General features: G+C 38.6%; 1 protein-coding gene across 2 annotated transcripts; it reads right to left on the reverse strand.

Annotated features, from left to right (window-relative positions):
• Positions 1-902: 902 nt before the first annotated feature.
• Positions 903-22,511, reverse strand: LOC140231565 (Golgi to ER traffic protein 4 homolog B-like). Of its 2 annotated transcripts, none has more exons than XM_072311704.1 (9): positions 22,418-22,511; positions 11,699-11,840; positions 11,287-11,365; positions 10,426-10,507; positions 9,005-9,160; positions 7,996-8,134; positions 6,365-6,505; positions 5,477-5,625; positions 903-3,081 (listed from the first exon to the last, which is right to left on the reverse strand). In XM_072311704.1, exons 2-9 carry the CDS (start codon positions 11,821-11,823, stop codon positions 2,978-2,980), a joined length of 975 nt encoding a protein of 324 aa, XP_072167805.1. In that variant the 5' UTR covers positions 11,824-11,840; positions 22,418-22,511; the 3' UTR covers positions 903-2,977. The 2 variants fall into 2 exon arrangements, with proteins under 2 accessions (XP_072167805.1, XP_072167804.1); XM_072311703.1 differs by lacking the exon at positions 22,418-22,511 and adding an exon at positions 13,060-13,162.
• Positions 22,512-23,579: the final 1,068 nt, after the last annotated feature.

Below are 23,579 nucleotides of genomic sequence, written 5' to 3' on the forward strand. Positions count from 1 at the left end.
GGGTTGCTAATGCCATTCAGCAGAACACTCTACACATTAGGGTATTTCAGACTTATCTCAACAACCTCACAAAATAATTCTTTCTCCTCAATGGAATATCCCTGAAATAAGTTGGCAAGCAAAGTCTATTTTCCCCCAGAAATCTAAGAAATTTACTTAATAAAAAACAAACAAACAAGACAACACACTCAAAACTAGGTACATGTTGACCTAGCCAAAAATATGTTTTGTCAATTGTGCAGGCCAACATGTAATATAACACTAACAATTATTCTTTGATGTGGCATGGGTATAGATGCAAAACTATGTAGATGATCACAAGACAAAAATGACTCACTGTGAAATACGATTGGAATAACCATCACATCCCTTATTAAGAGGGGCAATAAGTATTTTCATAAAATGTGATTGGCATGGCAACACTTGGTCCAATGGACACTGAAATCCTACTTGCGTGACAATGTCTACCATTATCACTGACATTACCTGAAAATTACAAGTACTTTGCTGTACACAAAGTTTTATCCAAAAGAATGTGAGTGCCATGGCAATAGCTCATCTGGCTTTCGTCTGAAGGTTATCACATATACTATGGTTTACTGCAAGTAGCTGAAATCTGTATAACTAGCTTGCTCCATGGGATTGCATCCAAGTGGAATTATGTACCAAGACAGTGCTATTTATGACAAACACAAAATAAAAGCTACACACATCTATACCACGAGGTCCTACATACAAAAAACAAAAAATAAACAAACAAACATCAAAATTCACCAATATTGTAGGACTAGTTCATAATGCAAGGTTCTTCCCAAATACTGGTTATATTTCTATGGCAATGCATCACTGGACACACTCATCACCCATATTTTTTCATAAATATCTAAAGGGATAAAGCCAAGTTCTATTATAATAACTAAAAAACTGTGAGAGCTTTGAAATACATGTATGGTTACAATAGCATTGCTTGCTCTGGAAAACACCAGAATTATATCTCACGAATGTACACTTATATATCATGTGTACTGAAATTCACTTGAATTACTTGATAACTGGGAATAAAGTCCACACTTTGCAACAGACTGATTGACCACAAACTACATTTTTACACTTTTTTCAAACTAAATTTGGAAGAGGGGTAGTCACATTTGTTTTTGCACATTTGTGAATCACAAAGAGTCAAATGAAAAGCAAATTGTTATAATTGAATTCATAGTGTTTGCCATCAGTTCTGAGTGACTCACAATATCAATATGCTCTTGAAGTAGTGAAGATAACACACCTTGTATAATCTAAGTCCAATATGTTTGATAGTATGCTTTGTTATTCATATAGCTACAGGTGTTGTCGTAATATAACCAGAAGACCTTTTCTGTAATCACCACATCAAGCATCTGGTAACGTTGATATTAAAGAACTACATGTACAGCAAAATGCCTTATTCCTCGCCACATTTTTTTTTCTTTTTTTCTTTTTAAAGCAATACGGTTACAACATCTCAATTCATATCTGTGTGAGTGTAAAGGCCTTTTCCCACTGGAAATTCTGCTTTGGTTCCATCACTGCCTGCCCCCTGTGCCACCCCAACCCCCCCAACCAATTTCCCTAAGTTAAGCTTATTCCTGCTTCTTCCGTCTCTAGCTCTTTAGAAAGTGGGCTAAGCCCACAATGCTTGAGGACAATCTCACGCCCCATTTAAAAAAAGCCTTTCAAACTAGAGTTACTGCGACAACGTCCGGGTAGTATCCTGATAATCTTTTTTGATGTTGCTCAGATGTTGTGGCAGTAACTTTTGCCAAATTCTACCCAAGCCAGCTAAGGTATTTACCGTGACATAACCTTAACAACCGTTCTATTAGAACGCAACCACAGTAACATTCCTTTGATACACTCAACACACATGTGCAACATTGCAGACAGAGAATGAACACATTGATCACATCCATGGATTGTAACCACTGACCTCTAGTTGAGATCAGTGATTGTAAACACTTTTTGTTTACTAACATGATTGCCTACCTAGATAGGCACAATGTAGAACAACAGGTTGCGTTGGCCTGTGGGCAGTGCAGTCGCATCAGTGGACACCTCTCCCTCTTGGAAACCTACCCAGAGGTTGTTTTTGGTGTGTGTCTGTGAAAATGGTAACCCTTGATCTCTCCTGCGGTTTTACTGCGCGAGGCAAGAAATTTGGTTCTCCAGACATTGTCTCGACTTTGTCGCAGTAAGGTCTACTACAACAGGGCTTCACACTCAAATTTTGTATGGTTCACATCCCAATGAGGCTGCTCAGCATTAAAGGTTGGGTAAGTATGCTAGTGAGAGCATAAATCTAAAGCCGGGGGTTAGCGTGTACCAAATAAAGTAAAATCCTCATGATCTCCCATCCAAGTGAGCAAATGCTTGATGCATTTAAGACCCCCATCCAGTGTATGTTTTGCAGTATGCTTGTCCGATGTAGTCATTAAATGCCACAAACATAGTGTACAATAATGTCTTCATAGCTCCAGCCTAACAGAACAAATGGGATTACAAATACCCAGTGAGATTGGGCTTGAGAGTAGACTATACACTTGCAATGTCTTCCTTGATCCTATAATTGGTTTTAAATCATAAATAGCATATATAACTTTATCACCCCAGTATATATTCTATCAATTATAACCTTTCTTATCCTGTTTGAAATTACATATTATATACGTACATATGTGTGTTGTCACAGCATCAATATTCTGTTATGTCCTCAATCTCAGCTTTATTGCAAAGTTACACAATTATCTATTTATACACACAAGACTGCAACATTGCTTGTCTGCTTAGAGTTTACAATTATGCATAGTGACACACATGTGTCATCACCCTGTATGTTTCTATATGTTCAACACATAAGAAATGGTCTCCATGGGATTTAAATTTACCAAGGTGATGTAACCATAAGTTGCAATGCATGGGGCAGGCTGATCCACTGGCCTAATGTTTAGTCCAGGTCTGCCACATGTAGGAGTGGGCTTGTAGATGTCTCCACATCAGACTCGTCATCATCCTCACCGTCTCCACCAAACAGACTTGATATCAGGTTACCTACCAAATCATTGACACAGCACATTCAGTAGTGTTAAAATGAGAAGATTTACACATCAAGTGAGAGAGCTTGTACCATTTAATCCTTGACAAACACCTCTCTGAAGCAATTTCAAAAAGGGTATGTTCTATTCAAGTGTTCTAACCCTACTCTATCAATCATGTTAAGGTTTATGAAAGGCTGTTTAACTTGTCAAAGCAACCTGAATGTAATTTGCATAGCAATGCTGAAGGGTTTACCCCACAATCAATCATGTCAGACCATTGTTAACAGTGAATTGATATTATTTAAGGGCTGCTTTTAGCAAAATATTCTTACACCTGCTCTGCAGTAATGTGGACTACCATCAGAAGGTACTTGAAAAGTACTCTTAAGATTTGAAGAGGTTTGGCTAAGTTTTGATGTACCATGTGTTTCTTCACACAAAAGAGATGGACTTTTTTCTGAGGCAGTAAACACCAGTCTTACTTTCAAAAGGATAACCAGCCCATAGAACTTATCAATAGAAGCAAACTTCATCCACAGTATTAATGCTGTCATGTATGAGGAACTATGCCCTTGCTGCTGTGCTTAACTAAACGTTACACATAAATGATACACTGCTGAATTGCATTTAGACCTGTAGAGGCATGAATGTCAATCCTTCCATGCTCTGGGGCCCGTTTTATCAAGATAAAGTTAGCGTCGATTGTGAAATCAACTCTAACTTTGGTCAACTTAAAGTTGGCTATAACTTTAAATCAACTTCAAGTTTCCGTTTTCAGAAGAGACATAATAGTCGAGTATAGTTATAGCTGATCATCATGACTTAATTATTGATTCAGTCAAAACAAAAAACACACGACAAGGCTGGTTTCCTGTCTCCTTAAAAACAATACATAAAGCAAAACAAACAACAAAAACACGAATGTGCATGATTGTTTGCCATGGCCACGGAAGCGTAGTCTGCTAGTGCGCCGCAGTATGATTAGCGCTATATCACAGCCGCTGAATTAGAAGTATGTTTGCAACAGAACCGCAAAATGCCAAAACACACCATTTTGCGCTGTAATGACGAAAGTATGACGATCTAGCACATCTCGAGCTCAACGAAAATCTGCGTACACGCGTACCGTGAAGATCCTGCACACTACGTAGGATCTTAGATCTAACATTGGTATTCAGTGATATTCTGCAGTGCCAGGGGGACTGTCCAAGGTGAAGGTCGTGTTTTGTATTAGTGTTTCAAATCTTGTATATTATGTGTAGGATCGGCTTTGTACAGAATAGATAGCGAGTCTACAAGTCGAAATTCTAGACCTTGTAGATGCTCTAGTCTACAAGGTAGACTAGAGCTAATCATACTGCACCGCAGTATGATTAGCGCTACAGCCGCTGAATTAGAAGTATGTTTGCAACAGAACCGCAAAATATGCAGTTGTTTGCGTTGTATTGACGAAAGTAGGTCGATAGATCTAGCACATCTTGAGCTCAACGAAAATCCGTGTGTGCTCGTACCGTGAAGATCCTGCACACTACGTAGGATCTTAGATCTAACGTTAGTATTCATTGACATGGATAATCTGGCACAGAGGATTTTCTGCAGTGCCAGTGGGACTGTCCAAGGTGAAGGTCGTGTTTTGTATGCATTGTTTCAAGTCTTGAGGATCGGCTTTGTAAAGAATACAGTAGATCGTGAGTCTACATGTCGAAATTCTAGGCCTAGTAGATGTTCTAGTCTACACTAAAGTGTACGGTAAGTACAAACGACCCGCTGTAACGTCACTTAACGTTAGGCCTATTGGTTAGAAAGATCTTACTGTCGTACTCGGTGCTATAGAATAAAACTCTTTACTTTCTGTATAGGCCTACGAAACTATCAATTAGTATCTATTGACGAACTAGCTCTACGTAGACCTACGCACGTCAGAAATTACTGATTTCCTCGCACATTCTTTGGCAAGATATGCATTGCACACAGACGTAGTTCCAGCGCTCGGTTACTTGCCCTTGCTGGCGATGGCTTGATGGGCGGGCGGTCGGGCCTCTTGATAAAACGGACTTGAAGTTGATTTGGAAGTTAATCGTTGATTATGTGTATATATATATATATATATATATATATATATATATGGACTTAGAGTTGACTTGAGGGGTTAATCATAGATTATCTTGACTTAAGATTTATCTTTTGATAAAACGGGGCCCTGGTCAGACTGTCTCTCAAAGTTCTGCTTAGAGTTAGTGTCATCTTGAACATTGTGACAAAATACTTTGAACACTGTGACAAAATACTACAAGCACTCGTCTTTGTCATTGCTGCAAACACACGATATATGAAAATGCTTGCTTTCAGAAAAAAGCAAGAAAGTTCAATATGAGATATACAATACAGAGGTTCCATTCCCTACTCACCAATAAGGCCCTGTCTCCCTGTTGGTAAAGGAGGTGGAAGGCCAAAGAAGATCTGTCCAATCTTGTCTAGGTAGGCTGCATAGCATGGGTCACGTTGAAGGGATGGCTGGTACTTCTCACACAGGACAGTAAAAGCAGCTAGCTTTTGCCTGTGTTTAAAATATAGTCCCATAAATAGTGATATTACAGTGTGAGAAGAATCATACTGTATCTGTACAGAAAAAAACTTCTCATAAATACTGTATCCATAGTACTGTACGAGCTGAAATTTTCGCGTACAGATATTTTCGCGAATTGGTACTTCGAGGACATTTTCGTGTGTTGCTAATTTCGCGGTTGCGAGGGTCTAACTGAACTTACTTATTTGCGCATTGTTATTTTCGCGTGTTTTTGTTTTCGTGATTCAAAGGTGATTCACGAAATTCGCGAAAATAAAACCACCGCGAACATTTCAGCTCGTACAGTAAATAACACACCTGTATTGTAAATTAAGTAGTCAATTTTGCATTTATGGTCATAGTGCATGATTACGCATCACAAGCATGAATTCTTGCAGGGAAATCAATATTAGTGTACATTTTCAACAGTAAGCAAATGCTCTATCAGACACTATTCTAGAAACACACACTCTAAATGCATAATAAGTCATCATTTTCTTCTATTCCACCTTGATTTTTAGCCTCACTGAAACAAAACTGCGCCTAGGGTTAATCATGCATACATAATGCACAATAGTCCAGAATAGTGCACTTACGATCTGACACTACATGAAAATATCAAAATAATCAGAGGAACAACAACAACAAATAGATAATAAATCCATTATAATAAGCTTTTATAGCACATTGAACCATGAGGTATTGCTCTTGGTTCAAAGCATACACTCACGTTTTTACTGCCAACAGCAGAAGCCATATGAAGTTGAGGAGAGGTAAAATAAAAGGAGGCCCACTCTTGATTGCTGGATGATTCTCTGTGTACACTCGTAACGTCAGAGAAGCTGTTGTTTTGTTCCTTAGGCACAGATATCTATCAAATCAATACATTGCATGTAATTATGGCGTAAATATGAAATTTTCAAATCTACTCAGTGTAATAGATCTCTGTTTTAACTTGATTCAAGGACATTCATAGTGACGAAATGAATAACAATATAATACAAATACTAGCATATAAATAAAAAGGCTGTTTGGAATTAGAAATTTCTAACTGCTGCTGCTGCTACTAATGACTGCAACAATCAAATCATTCATAATCTCACAGAGGCAACTGGAATATCTCCGCTATATCACATTGTTCTCTCATAAATCTACAGTAAATCATAATAATGTGAGACGACAGTTTCACATAATTGGCAAGAAATAGACATGACAAGTTTGAATTCTAACAAGTTTCATGATTGAACTTGCCATGTGGTTTTAAAGGCCCAATTTGATTTGTATTCAACTTAATGGTCATATTATAATTTTCAGCACAGAAGCCTAAAGGCCACCGCACACTACACGATCAGACTGGTCTTAAAGTCTTAAGCCAAGCTGGGTCTTAAGACCAGTCGTACGACCGGACACCGCACACTATACGACCGAACCTTACGAGTAGGCTTACGACTGTAAAGCGCGCGCAGTGCGCACTGTGTGCGCATGCATCTTACTGCATTGTGAATGGCTGAAAGCCCACAACCAGTCGTAGAAATTCAACATGTCAAATCTCTACGACTGGCGCTAAGACCCAGTCGTACGACTAGATAATGGCAAGACTGTGACGTCACACTTCTAGTCTTAAGGTCTTAAGACCAGTGAATCAGGGCAAAATCGTGTAGTGTGCGGCAGGCTTAAGTTAGCTGATCAAACATGTGCGACATATCTAACAGCTTGAGCAGTTTCACAGACATGGTGGAATAAGCAGAACTGTAGCATTTATTCTTCATCTTTGACACTTTATCCTTGATCTTTAATCTTATGTCTGAAAACATAAAGTTTGGTAATACATGTTGTACATGCTAAGCTTCACAAGGATACTTTGAGCCATTCAGAAAGATGAGAAACGGATGAAATTTCAGTACTTTCGCTTGACCTTTGACCATTGAACAAATGGTTCTCATCTTTCTCAAAATGATTGCTATCTGGTATTAAATATAATTATACACCAGCTTCATTTTTTTATAACACTGAACCATTTTCAATATATGAGGAAAAAATACTGACATTTTAGCATTGTCACTTGACTTTTGACAAGGCCCAAATTTAGCACAATCATGATCAAGCAAGTAAAATTTCATTCAGTTTTATTCAGCATATACAACATATGTGGACTGCTTCATTTGGGGCATTATTGATATCATTATCCCTCGGAATCAACTCCAACTTACAGCTGTATGACCCTTTAAGGAAGCTCCTTGGGCAATATCACCAACAATGCCCTGGAAAGGAGTCCACATCTGTACACTATCACACACTGTCACCACACTGTAGTAATGCAATGTACAAGGCAAATTACACACTAATGATATCTAGACTTACTGAAGTACTGCTTGTGCTACGAACATGTCAACTTCACTGGAGTAGCCCTTGTTCAGATGATACTCCACTAGCATTAAGGCACATCCTTCTCCATCCATGGATCTCAAAAAGTGGTAGCGAGCTTCAAAAAAGTTTTTCTCTGCAAAAATTACAAATGGTGACATGTTTCCAAAAATGATGAACACACATACATGAACTGACACATACATGTATCAAACAGATCACTGCACTTTAATAGCACATTTCCTCCTTAGCTGTAAGAAAGATAAAAAGAAAGAAAAACAAACCTTTATTCATCTCTTACTAGCCACATACAATGAACTAGAAACTGTTTATTTACAATTGTTGCATTGGATGTACCAGATGTTTAGTTCCATATCATTGACAAGATGGCATGAGGTTCTTCACTTGTCTTTTCAGTTTGTTTGTCTGCATGTGTCCTTGTTATTTCACACAGCGGTGGTGGCTCTGGCTACTTCACTACTGGCCCTTCTGCGATTTCTGCATTTCACTTAACTTAGGTGCTGACAATACAAATAGAGCAAGACAAACTATGCTACTTTGAAGACACCTGTGCAAGGATCTTTGTAACCCTGGGTTCAGGTACTGAAGAAACACCAAATATGGCCTTGGAAGGGATGCCAACCTTGTAGAAAGTGTTGCAATATTCTGATGGTAGAAAAGGTATATTTTGGGTGGAAAAATAGTATATTTACCTTTCTTGCAAAAGATATATGTAATAATAAGATTTGGGAACAAACATTATTTCCAATGAAACCTGCATATATTTGGTACAAAAAAAAAGAGTACAAAATACAGCAAAAGAAGTAACAGTTGGCATCTCTGTTTAGGGCATTTTGGTGGAAACTGGATGATTCCTTAACCACTACAAGGTAAGAATGGAACTTCTACAACCTCCCCCCCCCCCCCTTTTTTTTTAAATTGTACAATTTTATTATCATATAGCAAACATCAGTTGCTACCTCCAAAGTCAAAGGTCTGTTTGTACCTTGCCACAGCATATTGGCAAACTGCTTGTGGAGCTCTGGATCTCCACTTCCCTTTCCACGGGAGTCCCCCTGAGACCATCTGAGGGACAATGTGATGAACTTAGTTCGCTCTGGGGACTCACATGGGAGAGCTTTGGCCAGACTGGCAATTCGGTCTGAAAGATTGATGGTAAAAGACATTCATCGTGAAGTTCAAGGGTAGCATAGTAAGATTTACAGAACTGATCACATCACAAATAGTTGTGCACGAAATTCCTTGAAAAGGGAAAGGGCAATTTGCAGTGGATCATGAATGAACATCATGCATTACAATGCATTATGTCTATAATCAAGAGGTGAACAATCACTAGTTACATCACATTGTTTGAATACTTACCTCCCTTCCTTTGATAATCAAAATACTGTAGAAGTGGAAATTTTCGCGATGTTGAAATTTTTGCATATTTCGTGCAACCAGAAACTAGTGCAAAAATAAAAGCACACAAATATTTTTGCTTGCTGTATGTTCCAGCAGTTGAGCTCTTGATTCCGTGGAATCAAAAACATGCAAAACTCATCTTACCCAGCTGAGCGTGAAAAATTACTCGCCTGAAAACATCCACTTTTACAGTACTTTCCAATTCATTTTTATTCAAATATACCAAAAAAAACATTATCCCTGGATTCACATTTGCACCTAGCAGAAATCATGATCAGAGGAGGGTCCTTTGGTGACCTTGTCATTTCAGGCAACTGACTGCTTATCAATTCATAACCATCTTATCAAATGAAATTACCCCTGGTTTAATTTAGCATGGAGACAATGACATTTTTAACCCACAGGACAGTGACTTTTGACATACCTTTAACCATTGTATTTCTATGATGATCAAATTATTATTAGCACTGGCTACATCAAGTTGAAGCTACAATTGAAAAAAGATATTTCAGTAAACATTCAATGGCCTTAGACCTTGAAAGAGTTGCTTAAAATCAGTGCATCTACACCTCATACTGCATAATTGAGTCAGATGACAAGACAATCTTCTGCACGTTTTGTTTTTAATATCATAATGACAAGATCTTGGTGGGATCAAGTTGAAGCTACAATTGAAAAAAGATATTTCAGTAAACATTCAATGGCCTTAGACCTTGAAAGAGTTGCTTAAAATCAGTGCATCTACACCTCATACTGCATAATTGAGTCAGATGACAAGACAATCTTCTGCACGTTTTGTTTTTAATATCATAATGACAAGATCTTGGTGGGATCGATAAACAAACTATCTAAACATTTTAATGTCTTGTGTCACCTACCAAGAAATCCCAACTCCCCACCCCAACAGAAAAAAAAACCCGAACAAATATACAAAGGGGGAGGGGTGGAAGGATATAGACATTTTGAGCTACTTCTGTCGCAGTGTAAATGTTGCTTACTTACCTATGTTACATTTTGCAATAGGTTCTTGCAATGTGTCCAGAGCCTCCACCAACAGCAAACTTAAATCAGCCCCACTCATATGCTGTAAAAGACCAATTGAAATTTCATTAAACCTAACTAGAATAGGCAGCACACCAACGGCTGGGATTCAGTTTTAATAAGGTTCTTGTCATTTTAAAACATACAAAGATATTCTGTTTGTTTTTTCCCCTCTGCTTACATTTAAAGGTAGGGAATCCTATTTGCATGCCTTAAATGAAGAGTTGTATAAATACGGTGGTATGTTGAAGAGAGTATCATTTTAGAAACTCCCATAAAGTATTGAAAGTGGAAGGTAACATTTAGTACATTTTTATTGACCGTTAGATTTTAAATTGAATTTTTTTCGGGGCTCACCGTAAATTCCAGTACATTACTAGGCTATCTTTGCAGACCCATGCCCTGCATGTGTGTCCATCATGTATATTTTGTGAAGAAAGTTCATCAAAACTTTCAAACATCCGCAGATCTGCTGCATGGCCGGAACCACGCGGTATGCTACCGCTTGCTCGACCCGTATCGCCGTTGCTCATGCAGGGCTCCCCGAGCCAGCTGACGCTCCCAACACAGAGCAATGTGGGGCTAATACGTCACGCCGTCACGTGATCTTTCTAGCCGGCGTACAGAAATTGAACAGTAACGATTCAAAATTAGTGATGCTAAAAAATCGATTGTGACGAGTTGGGAGGGAATTTCTTAATGAAACTTAGTCATCTTGGTCCTTGATTTATGTAGATTATGGTGAAATTTAATCAAAATCGTCCGGACTTCTCCTTTAAGGATTATTTTCTGCTACAATGTAAAAGAAAACAGAAAACATACCTGATTGTGCTGTAATAGAAGTGATGCTCCAGTGTAAACAAGTTCTATGGCTTCTGCGTGTTTTTTCTGTGCTAAATACCTGAACAACAAGGAAGATAAAGTGCAAGTGGGCTGGAAATGTGAATGGCACATAATACTTTTTGTAAATACGGTAACTGCCAAGTGAATTACAAGGCAATAAAGTACTGTGTATACACCATATATTTTGCAAAAGGTTTTTATTTTCATGAATTTAGTGAGTTGTTACATGTGTTATTACAACAAAAACAACAACCCTAAAATCACAATTTGCAGCATTATCTTTTCGAGTTGAAAAGTTTTGACATTTTTTTGAAGTATTATAAGTGCCTCCTTATGAAAAAGCAGGCATTTATACATTGTGAATAGTGCATTACATATATCTTGTACATACCTGAAGTACAAAGTGCGATACATCTGGTGTGCCTCATAATAGTTGCCATCCTCAACGCATTTCTTCAGCTTGGCAAGAACTCTTCCTGATCCTCCCCTGTCACTCCTTCCACTGCGAGTAGCCATGGTTCCTACATAGAATTCTAAGATGTAGGAAATATAATGCATTCACATTTTGGTATTAAAGGTTGATTATGCTGATTGAAAAAAAAAAAAAAAATCCTTTCAAATTACTGTCACTGCCCATTCTAACACTATGGCAAAAAAATAAATAAATAAATAAATAACTAGACTTGGAATTTGTCAACACTGACAAATTAGGTGATACGATCTATTCAAAAATCAATGATTTGAGTCCTGATCCCTATAGGCATGACAATACAGGTTTCACCTGTGTTTAGGGACATTGGCCATGTGATGTTTGGATTCTCATTTACAAAAGGGAGTCAGATCTGCCATCTTTGGTACCAAATTCTGTATACACTATAACGAAGATACAAAATGAAGTACATTTGACCTTTGACCCCACTTTGCACACCCAAGATGGCATCTGAGCAAAAAGTGGTTATTTTGTGAAACGATTCTTGCGACACCGTCTATACATGTGCAAAACATGGCAAATGTAGGACAAGTATATACCAAGATACAGAATGAAATATTTATGACCTTTGACCCTAATGTACCTACAAAAGATGGTGGCTGATGAATTAATTGTTATTTTATTGAAATGGTGTGCATGACATGGACTAAGCATGTGCAAAATGTGGGGGTGAAAGGGCGTGTTTTTATTTGAGCTACTGCAAAGAAAGTCACAGAAAGAAAGACATATCTCCCGACATTGAAGCTAAGCATCAATTTCAACCACGTTTTTCGATGTAATCCTGACGTCCAGTGAAAAATCAGAGGGTGCCTTAATAGTAGCCCAAAGTCTCAGCTACAACGTATTCAAATCTGGGAGAAATTCACACAAGGATAAATTAGCTAGTGCTCGATAAAGACAGTCATGTCAATGTTCATTTCCAGAAAAAATGTACTCCCATAGAGATAATACCTCATTTGCACAGCCAAAATGGAGTCCGACCAAAGCGTTGATATTTTACAAAATGACCCATCTATCGAGGTCCATGTGTGTGCAAAATATGACAGTGATACCATATACACTAATGAGATTACAAAATGAAGTATATTTGACCTATGACTCCACTTTACACAGCCAAGATGGCATCTGAGCAAAATGTTGTTATTTTGTGAAATGATTCTTGCAACATGTTCCTTACGTGTGCAAAATCCGAAAGATAGGACGTGTATTTTAACCAAGATACAGGATTAAACACTTTTGACCTTTGACCCTGATTTACCTACCCAAGATGGTGTCGGAGGAAGTAGTTATTATTTTATGAAATGATGTTCGTGACATGAACTAAACATGTGCAAAATATGGGGTTGAAAGCCATTGTTGTTGTTGATCTATTGAACAGAAAGTGAAAGAAAGGAAGAAAAATAAAGAAAAAGTTAGGGTATTGTATAGAAATTTGGAGAAGCATAAAAAAATCAGAAAAATATAAAGTTGGAGAATAAAGAGAATAAGACTAACTAAAGAAAAAGAAGAAAAAAGTGTTGTTTTTTTTTAAAGCAAAAAGCAGGGGTGAGGCTCGAACCTGGGACCTTCAGATTAAAAGTGCGATGCGCTATGCACTGACCTATTTCATCCACCATAGGCTCTGTGTACTAAGCAAAATGATGCTACATCGAAGCCAAGTGCCAATTTCAACCAAGTTTTTCGACGTGATCCCGACGTCGTATGAAAAAACAGAGGGCACACTTTCAATAGCACAAAGTCTAAGCTACAATATATTAAAATCTGGGAGAAATTCACCAAAGGATAAGTGAGCTAGTGCTCGAAAAAGATAGTCATATCAATTTTCATTTCCAGAAAAACTGCACTTCCATACAGATAAGACATAAACTGGTCAAATTTGAGAAGGTTACTTTCAATCCATTTTTACGAGGTGATGCTGTCATCCAATCAAAATGTTGCAAATACATTTATGAAAGAGCATTTAATAAGCTACAACATACTGAAATCTAGGTAAAAATTGGCAAAGGATAGGTGAGATACGCTCAAGTAAACATGAAATTTGATGACATCATTTTGAAAATTTACTTTTTTTATTTTATCAAGAAATTTGATGTCTTTTAATAATTTTTCCAGCATTGCCAACCCATGAAATGACATGTAAAACTCATCAGCTTTCAGAATATGTAAATAAAATGGGGGGTCACCGTCAATCCTGACGAGTAAAATCGGATTTAAAATTGGCGGTTTTTTGGCATAATTGCACTGTATATCGCCGTTGATGCGCGCGCGGAATTTCAACTTTGACGGACCCATGTGACATCATATTGAGTCGGATTGACTTGAAACTTGGTAGAATTATTCCTTGACATTTCAGACATCAGATCCGTGTGAAAAACGGGAAATTTCTACTGCATATGAGCTGTGCATGCGTATATGCGCGCGCGTACGCGTCCGTCCATTTTTTCAATTTTTCAAAAAATGCCCCAAATGATCAAGCTCAAAAAAAATTTGAGCTCGATTGGAATAAGTCAACATTTCAATGTGCACGTACGCCTACGTTTTAAAGGTAGGGAATCCCATTTGCATGCCTTAAATGAAGAGTTGTATAAATACAGTGGTATGTTGAAGAGAGTATCATTTTAGAAACTCCCATAAAGTATTGAAAGTGGAAGGTAACATTTAGTACATTTTTATTGACCGTTAGATTTTGAATTGAATTTTTTTCGGGGCTCACCGTAAATTCCAGTATATTGCTAGGCTACCTTTGCAGACCCATGCACTGCATGTGTGTCCATCATGTATATTTTGTGAAGAAAGTTCATCAAAACTTACAAACATTTCTATATATACATTCTTGCCACACACTCTATATGTTATTACATCAGCTCTCATGCTTTTAGATTTGTGTTTATAGATAAAAAAATACAGAAGACTGCAACAAAAAGGCTTACAGTGTGGCTGACACACAGAACTACTGAGTAGTTGAGTTTTGTGCATTATTCAAATTGTAGGTAACTGTTGACTTCCAAATTTCTCAGCAGTGGCCTAAACAAGTCCCCTGAGGTTCATATTTAATGTTTTGCTGCATTTTGGGAGGTCTGTAAAAGGTATCCCCTACCTTTAAGTGTAAAGATGCATTTTGAGAATATGAGTAGAAAGAGCTTAACTTGAACTATATGAGACGTAAATTTTGAGATATGAATGAGAATGTGATTTCATATAATGACGTCATAATGACGTCACGGTCAACTGATCACACCGATTTTATTAGATCTGTCGTCTTTGGGACATGATACATATATGGTATAATTTTGAAAGTGATAGGCGTAAGAATTTTTGAGTTAATCTCTGCACAAGATTTGAGGAGAAAGAAATAAAGAAGAAGAAGAATAATTAAAGAAAGAATCAGTACAGATCATGGGCGTAAATCCCGGAGGGGGGGGGGGGGGGATGAATCCCCCCTGAAATGGAGGTGGGGATGGCCTGTACAAACATCCCCCCCTGAAATTTGAGAAAAAAAAATGGAGGAAGCAGAAATGTGATTGTATCAATTTTGGCATATATTTTGGCATGACGTTTGTACGCCCGCCTTCATACAGGTAACAGAGCTGAACAGTATTCTATCTTGTAGGATAATTTATATTTCTCAAGCGCTCGTTTGCTTCGCTCGCTCACGAAGAAAGTAAGAACATAAGGTATGGTTAGGACATTGACAAATAGTATAGGCCTACATGTAAACATGCTATGACGCGAGCAACTCGGGACCATCTGCAAATTATGTACGACAACAAACAAACAAACAAAAACAAAAACTATACCGCCATAATTGACCCCCCCCCCCTCCAATTCCTGAATCAATCCTGAAAAGATGATGACTCTGATGACTCAGGATACATCTTCCTGAATCATTCCTGAAACGATGATGACTCTGACGATTCAGGATACATCTATATGGGCATTTGGTGTTTTTTTTAATTTCACAAATATTCCATCAAAAATGCGTATACGAGATATCTAAATTTCAACTTTAAAAAGGAAAAAGCTCCCCCGTACGGGAAGGGTGGTGATAGCGCTCGCCCACGCCTTCTCCCTGCTCGCCAGTCCCCCCCCCCCCCCCCATGCATACAAGGGACTGTGGCTACACTTTGAACATAGACAGTCTTCCAAATATGCCACAAGATGTGTGCACCAAAACGTTTAAATGCAATCAGAAAATACAGAATCTCCCTCGTGGAGGAAGGGGGAATAGGGCTTATCCCCTCCCATCTTCTCTGATTGACAAATTTCCAGATATTCTAACAAAAGTGTGCACCAAATTCTTTAATTTCAGTTCTAAAACAGAAAAAACTAGAAATGTCGCTATGGCGACTGATGCCTCCGCCATAATGCATGATTCTCCCAATAGGTGTATAGTACAATGTCTTCACAATGTGTGATGACAGTTACACATAACTGGCAAAATATTGAAATGACGTCACAGGTTTGTCAGAAATATCTTAAATGATCACTTTCCTTGAACTAGGTTTGCTATAATTGTCTATGAAAGAGTTCAGGTACATGTATTTGGGGAATTGAGGACTTTTACTTAACTTCTGAGTGTCCCTTTTATAAGTTTATGCATTGAGTAATTTTAAAGTTACGAAGAAAGAGTGTAATAACAGTGCAATATAGATTTTTTTTGCATTAAAACCTTGATTTGAACCTTAACCTTAGACCTTTGACCTTCTGGCAGGAAATTTCCAAGAGAATCTCCATTAGGTAATACATGTACATATTGAATTTTAAAAATAATGCAAGCAATGCATTATATATACTAGTATATGAGGGAAATGGTAAAATATTGAGTTGACCTTGACCTTTGCCCCCCTGACTATTGACCCATGACCCCTATATTCCCTAGATAATCCCTGCCAGTCAGTACATGCGTATGTACCAAGTTCCATGAAGATACATTGAACTATTTGCGAGAAAAGTGAAATTGTAACATTTTTCACCAACCTTTGACCTTTTTGACCTTTGACCTAATGACATGAAACTCTCTCTGGAGAATCTTTATGCAGTAGTACATGTCTACACTAAGTTTCAAGGAAATACCTTTGAGCATGGTATGGATATGGGGGAAATAGCAACATTTTTACCATTTGACCTTGACCTTTTGACCTTTAACCTCTTGCCAATGTCACTATAATCTACTCAACTAATTGCCCATCATACATCATCCTTGGATAAAGTTTGGGGAAAGCTGTTCCATCCAGTTTTGAGTTATCACATGAACATATAAATTTTAGGATTTGACCTTCATCTTTGACCTCTGTCCGATTTCACTCAAAAATCAATCAAGTAATTGTCCCATCATACATTAATATCCTCGGACAAAGTTTGGTGAAATTTGCGTGATCCAGTCTCGAGTTATCGCGCAAACAGACACAATTTCATGATTTGACCTTGACCTTTGACCTTTGGTCGATTTCACCCAAAATCTACTCAAGTAATTGCCCCATCATACTTTATACTTGGACCAAGTTCGGTAAAATTCCAGTCAATATGACTCAAGTTATCGCGTAAATGAATGCGGACGGACGTACGGACGTAAGAACAACCCGAAAACATAATGCCTCCGGCACCACTTCTTGGCGGAGGCATAAAAAGCTCCCTCGAATATGGGAGACGTATCTTGCCACCCTCCCATCGCTTGGTCCCCTCTATAGACTTAGTACACTTTGGGGAATGACAATTTCTGAATTTTCCACAAAAAGTGTGCTTCAGATCGCTTTATTTCAATTCTAATAACGCAAAAGCTCCATCGAGTGGGAGGGGGAATACCCCTCCCACACCCTCCCCCTAAGCTCTACCTCACTAGACTTTGTACATAACACGGAGATGATGCACACTCAGAATAAGAGCTTAATTCCATGATTTTAGCACTTCCCTGAAAAAGCCCTCTTTTATTTCTTCATTTTTTTTGGGGGGGGGGGGTTGGAAAATATTGCACCAAAAGTTTGCACCAGATCGCTGAATGTCAGGTCTGAAAATGCAAAATCACCTTCGTGTGGGAAGAGAAATGCCCCTTTATATCTACACCCTCGTGTGCTTGCTTATTCTGTTTGAATTGCTTAACAGAGAGCGTTCATGATAATTATTCATCGTAAAAAATAATACACTGAGTTTATTTAAGTAATACAATTATATACAAGTAGGCAAATTGTTCATTTTAATCTACATCAAAATATTCTGCTACCTTAAACAAGTGGGACTGTTTCAAGTCGATGAAACACGCAAACATGCGTAAAATTGCATCATTTACAAAATGATGCAAGTTCTCACTGTGGGAGGGAGACACCCCCCTCCCACACCCTCCCCATCCCCCCCCCCCCCCCCTTTGCTCGCTCCGCTCGCTCGGGCTCGGTCACGTTCATGACATTCAGCGGAAGAATTAATACAAAAACTTTTTTAAATGATCAAAATATTCTACTTTAAACAAGTGGGATTGTTTCAAGTCGATAAAACACTCAAAAACATGCATCAAATTGCACAATCAACAACATCAAAATGCAAAAAGTTCTCACAGTGACAGGTGAAACATCCCCCTCCCACACCCTCCCCCCCCCCCCCCCCTCGCTCGGATTCAGTCGCATTCATGATATTAAGTGTAAGACTTAATACAAGAAGTTTATAAATGATACCATATTACAGTCAAATTGTTTTATAATAATCAACATCATTGCTACATTAAACAAGTGGGAATGTTTCAAGTCGACAAAACGTGCAAAAACATGCATCAAATTGCACCATGTACAACATCAAAATGCAAAAAGTTCTCACCGTGGGAAGGGGAACACCCCTTCCCACACCCTTCCCCCCCCCCCTCGCTCCGCTCGCTCGGGTTCTGTCCCGTTCATGATATTCAGTGTAAGAATTAATACAAGAAGTTTATTTATTAATGATACCATTCTAATTTTTAAATAATATAATCGACATCAAAATATATTGCTACCTTAAACAAGTGGGACTGTTTCAAGTCGAAAAACGCACAAAAAGATGCATCAAATTGCACCATGTACAACATTAAAATGCAAAAAGTTATCACCAAAGTAGGGGGACAACCCCCTCCCACCCCCCCCCCCCCACCCCTTGCTCGCTCCACTCGCTCGGGCTCGGTCGCGTTCATGATATTCCGTGTAATAATTAACAAAAGAAGTTTATTTAAATGATACAATTTTATAGGCAAAATTGTTCAACAATAATCTACATCAAAATGTACTGCTACCTTAAACATGTGGGACTGTTTCAGTCAATAAAACACGCAAAAACATGCATCAAATTGCACCATGTACAACATCAAAATGCAAAAAGTTCTCACCGTGGGAGGGGGAATCCCCCTCCCACCCCCCCGCTCACTTCACTCCCTCGCATCTAACCACTCCCCATAAGATAAAATCCTGGCCATACCGGTGATAGGCCCCACTATTTAGTAGGCCTTCACAGTGATGTCACACAAGCAGAGCAAGAGCTCAGATACCACGATTTAGTCATTCAATTAATCTATGAATATTTCTTTTTCTTGCTTGTTTTTTGATAGGAAAACAATCCAAAATTTCACCAAAAGTGTGCACCAGAAATATCTTGGCATGATCTTAGATCCATATCTGAAATGGAACCTCCATATTGATAAAATGTGCACTCGAATAAGTAATTTGGTACGGTTGTTATCCCGATTACGACATACAATCAATTTGTCCAGACTCCAATCTAAAAGTTGTTTATAATGCGATTATTCTCCTATTTTTGATTATGGAGATATCATATATGGTGCAACCAGTGCTAAACATACAATGTTATCATGAAAACTTCAAAACAGAGCATGTCGAATAATATTAGGAATAAGTCTGTATAGACATATATCGGTCAGAGAGCTGCATGCACATCTAGGCTGGAAGTCATTAGCAGCTCGGCGTTGTTGCCACTTGAACACCATGGTTTTTAAGGCATTAAATGATTTTGCACCTACGTATTTAAAAGATCAATTTCAATATTGTCATTTTAATTATTCACTTAGGTCAACAGGTAACTTAGCATTGCCAAAACCTAGGACAGAATATTGTAAAAGAACTTATTATAGGGGTGCTGTGCAATATATGTAACAATCTCCCTCCAAATTTAAAAATTGTTTGTAGTCCTGCTTCATATTCTAGTCAGTTAATATCATTTGTTCCAGATTTTTTTATTATCCCTCCATAGTATAAGCTTATTTTCTTTGTAGCTCAGCCAATATACTTTTTTTTTTTTCTTGTCAATGATAACATATTTTTACAGTTTGAATCTTTTTATCCTGATATCAACATCAATTTCATGTTAGGACCCCATGGAAGAACAGCCATGTCTTCGTAGACTGAGCTGAAAGGGCTATCCTACTGTACATATTCGCTGCTTATTTTTTTTTTTTCTCTCTTGTCTTCTTCCCTTTTTCATATTTGATGCATTCTATGTTTTAAGCATGTTGATCATATGTTGTATATATTGCTTGTCATACTTTTACTGTATTTTTTTTTTCTGCCTGAATTTACGGTGAATAAATAAATCAAATCAAATCAGATCCCTGAATTACAGGTTTGAACATGCAAAATCTTTGTGTGGGAGGGGGGATTCCCCTCTCCCACACCCTCCCCTCCGCTCGGTCGCTCTGCTCCCTCACACAGACATTCCAACTCCAATTCCCTCCCCCACCCATCATCATTAAAGAAAATCAAAAGAAAAGAGAAACAACAACAAAAAAAGTCTTCATACTTTTAAGGTCTGATTTTCCACCGAAAGTCGACTGACAAACAAAAAACAAAAAACAAACAAATAAACAAAAACAAGAACAAAAAGTCTTCATATTTTTGCTGCCACTTCCCTCCCGCTTTATATTTCGTGCCAAAGAGTGGGACATTTGATCCCTGCAAAGTGTGAGTGTGTGTGTGTGTGTGTGGGGGGGGGGGGGGGGAACCAAGCTTCTTTCCCCCCCCCCCCCCCCACAAGGCTGCGCCGGTCTGGTTATGGGCTTGTAATCATGGTAATAGTGACTATCGCCGATCATCCCCCCCCCCAACTCCTCAGTACGGATTTACGCCGTTGGTACAGATACAGAAGGTGATCCGAGAGGATACTCGGATCACCTAAAAAAATAAATAAGAATAGAGAAGCATGCAGTTTATGTATTCTAGATGCAACTCACAGCTTGAATGAAATTTTAAAGAACATCTGCAAAACCTATAGTGACATTCTTTTACCTCAACATACAGTTGTTCATTTCTTCCTTTCTCAGCCCCCCCCCCTCAAAAAAAAAAACAAATAAAAAACACAACACAAAACAAACTTTCTGCAATTATTTAGGTGGGGTATTAAAAGTAGTACTTTCCTCAACATGAATGTATTTTGACTCAACAAATCATGGTACATGTATGCCCATTTACACATTTCCCTATCATTTTGAAGCTTTTATAAGTTTTGATCCCTGCCAACTGCTTTGCCCAACAGAAAAATGTTGCACCTCCAAAAATGTCCTTCATGGCAGAGGTCTGTTAAAAAGAGTCATCACGCTAAAAATTGTGCGGGTACCATGCATGAGACTCACTGTCGGTACTTTTTAACACAACTTAAAAATACGATGTTCAACAAAAAACACTCAATGTCCTTGCAGATTTCCGATGTTTTTACAAAGCTTAACCCTTAAAATGTTTTTACAAATCCATGAGAGTAGTCATACACACACACACACACACAACAATGGAATAATCAACGTCTTTCGCACCCTGGCCTGTCCTTGCACCACCACCCGCGTCCGGTGATACAATCGCCTCCACTCTCCTACATACAGATCGATCTCAAATATTATAATAGTTCTAACTAGTTCTACTAAATAGAATTACAAATATATTCTAGCAAGGTGTAACGTTAGGCCTTAGGCCTACTACATCGGCCAAATCGTGATATCGGTCCCTTCTTATTCTGCGTGTGCGTCTTCTGGTTCTGTGCAAAGTCTATGGTCTACGGACAAGATGGAGGTTGAAATTAAGCAGTCACCAGCTATGTAATGACGAAATGAATGGCAGTGAATGGAGTAAATTTTAGTGCCTATTAGTATTAAACGCAGTAACGGCTGTTAAAAAAAAATAAAGTGTTAAAATTTACTGTTAGTGTTAGTGCATAGTGGTAGGATAGGGGCCTAGTCTAGTGCATGATTAAGTGCAAGTGGACTATTTCACGATATGCCCCTACTTCTCTAACGTATTAACGAATACCCTCCTGTGAGCCTTGGATTTTGTTAACGTTAGGCCTAGATCTAAAGAATGCATATGCGACTTTCCCAGTGATCTTGTGTGGTGGCCTGTGTGTGAGTACTAGCAGCAGTGTAACGTTAGTGGTGGTGGTGGGGAGTGACGTGAACATAGCCTCATGTTATATAGGCCTATGTATGATAAATGTGTGTAGCTGCAGCTGCTGCCAAACCTTGCGTGTGGAGACTCGCCGGCAAACTGAATCATGTGAATCTGGTGTCGAAGAAGAAGTCGACGAGAATTGTCAAAATCAACAATATACTCCCTCAACATCAGCAAATAAGCGAAAACTGATTTATAGCACTGCAATGAAGATGAAGATTACCTAGAGTAGAATCTGTGGACCCTCTAGTACTTGTCTCTTGCTTGCTGATGAGAAACCCCTGGTTCTGGTAACCCAATTCACGCTACTGAGTAATCGCTTACACGGGGACACGTAGTATACACGTGACGTGAGTATACATCATGTACCAACGTTTTGGTACATGGTGTACTGAGTACACCTTACACCACCAGTAGTGTACTAGTATAGTGTACACGTCGTGCTGTTTACACGGCGCCCCCGTACGCCCGTTGCGTTGTAGTCGGGTAGAACTATCCAGACCGGAACCCCACAAGTTTGTATGTTTACACGTTTGTTTGTTTGTTGTTGTTGTTGTTGTTTTTCTCTAATTCATGTTCCAGAATGGTGTTGAAGTAAATCCAGCTTGGTCGGCACATTGGGCAACTTGTTTTTATCAGCATAATCATATATAATTAGCATATAAAGTATAGGAATATGAGTTGCTTATTTTAACCAGGTAAGCCAGAAAACATGCTCCATAATTTTCAAGGGTTTTATGAGAATACGAAGAGGAATCCATCTAGGCACCTATCACAAGTTTCCATTTTGACATGATGTAAGTATTTAAAACATGCAAGTTAGCATAATGAACTCAATCGCATATGTACACAGTCTTGTAGATGGTACCACATGGTATACTTGTATGTACAATTCATATATAGGCCTTCCTGTAGAGGGACGTGAAAACGATTTTTGTTAAATCGGGTTGTACACATGGTAGAGAGGTAAATGATAAGCTTGGCTGCCACTTTGACAGCCTTGGGAATTATCTCGTAGTCTAATTAGCATATTCAACTAATGAGCATCCAGTGTAGTAGGGTGCCTACGCTGCTGATTTTAATCGGGGAAGCCTGAAAACATGGATAATACGACTTTTCAGGGTTCTCACGAGGAATCCGGGGGGTGGTGACGTGTGTACGTATAATGGATGGAAATCACTGATATCTCTATGGAAGAACAAGATCAGTGGTGGAAATAAGCTGCATGCTTGGCGGAGGTCTGCGCTCTCAGAGTGCTTTTCTAGTTTTCTTTTTATTTCTTTTGTTTTAACACACACAAAAAAATAAAGAGGTGGCGCGCGCTCGATGCTTCCCCTCTTGATCCGCGACTTATCCGGGGGGGGGGGGGGGGGGAACCGGCGCAC

The sequence above is a fragment of the Diadema setosum genome, chromosome 8 (genome assembly GCF_964275005.1).
Source record: "Diadema setosum chromosome 8, eeDiaSeto1, whole genome shotgun sequence".
In the NCBI taxonomy this organism is placed as follows: domain Eukaryota; kingdom Metazoa; phylum Echinodermata; class Echinoidea; order Diadematoida; family Diadematidae; genus Diadema; species Diadema setosum.

Coding starts and splice junctions, on each gene's coding strand:
- LOC140231565 (XM_072311703.1), bottom strand. CDS start 13,114: ATGTCACGAACATCATTTCATAAAATAATAACTACTTCCTCCGACACC. Junction 11,366..11,698: donor TATCGCACTTTGTACTTCAG/GTATGTACAAGA, acceptor CTTGTTGTTCAG/GTATTTAGCACAGAAAAAAC. Junction 8,135..9,004: donor TGCCAATATGCTGTGGCAAG/GTACAAACAGAC, acceptor TAATTTTTGCAG/AGAAAAACTTTTTTGAAGCT.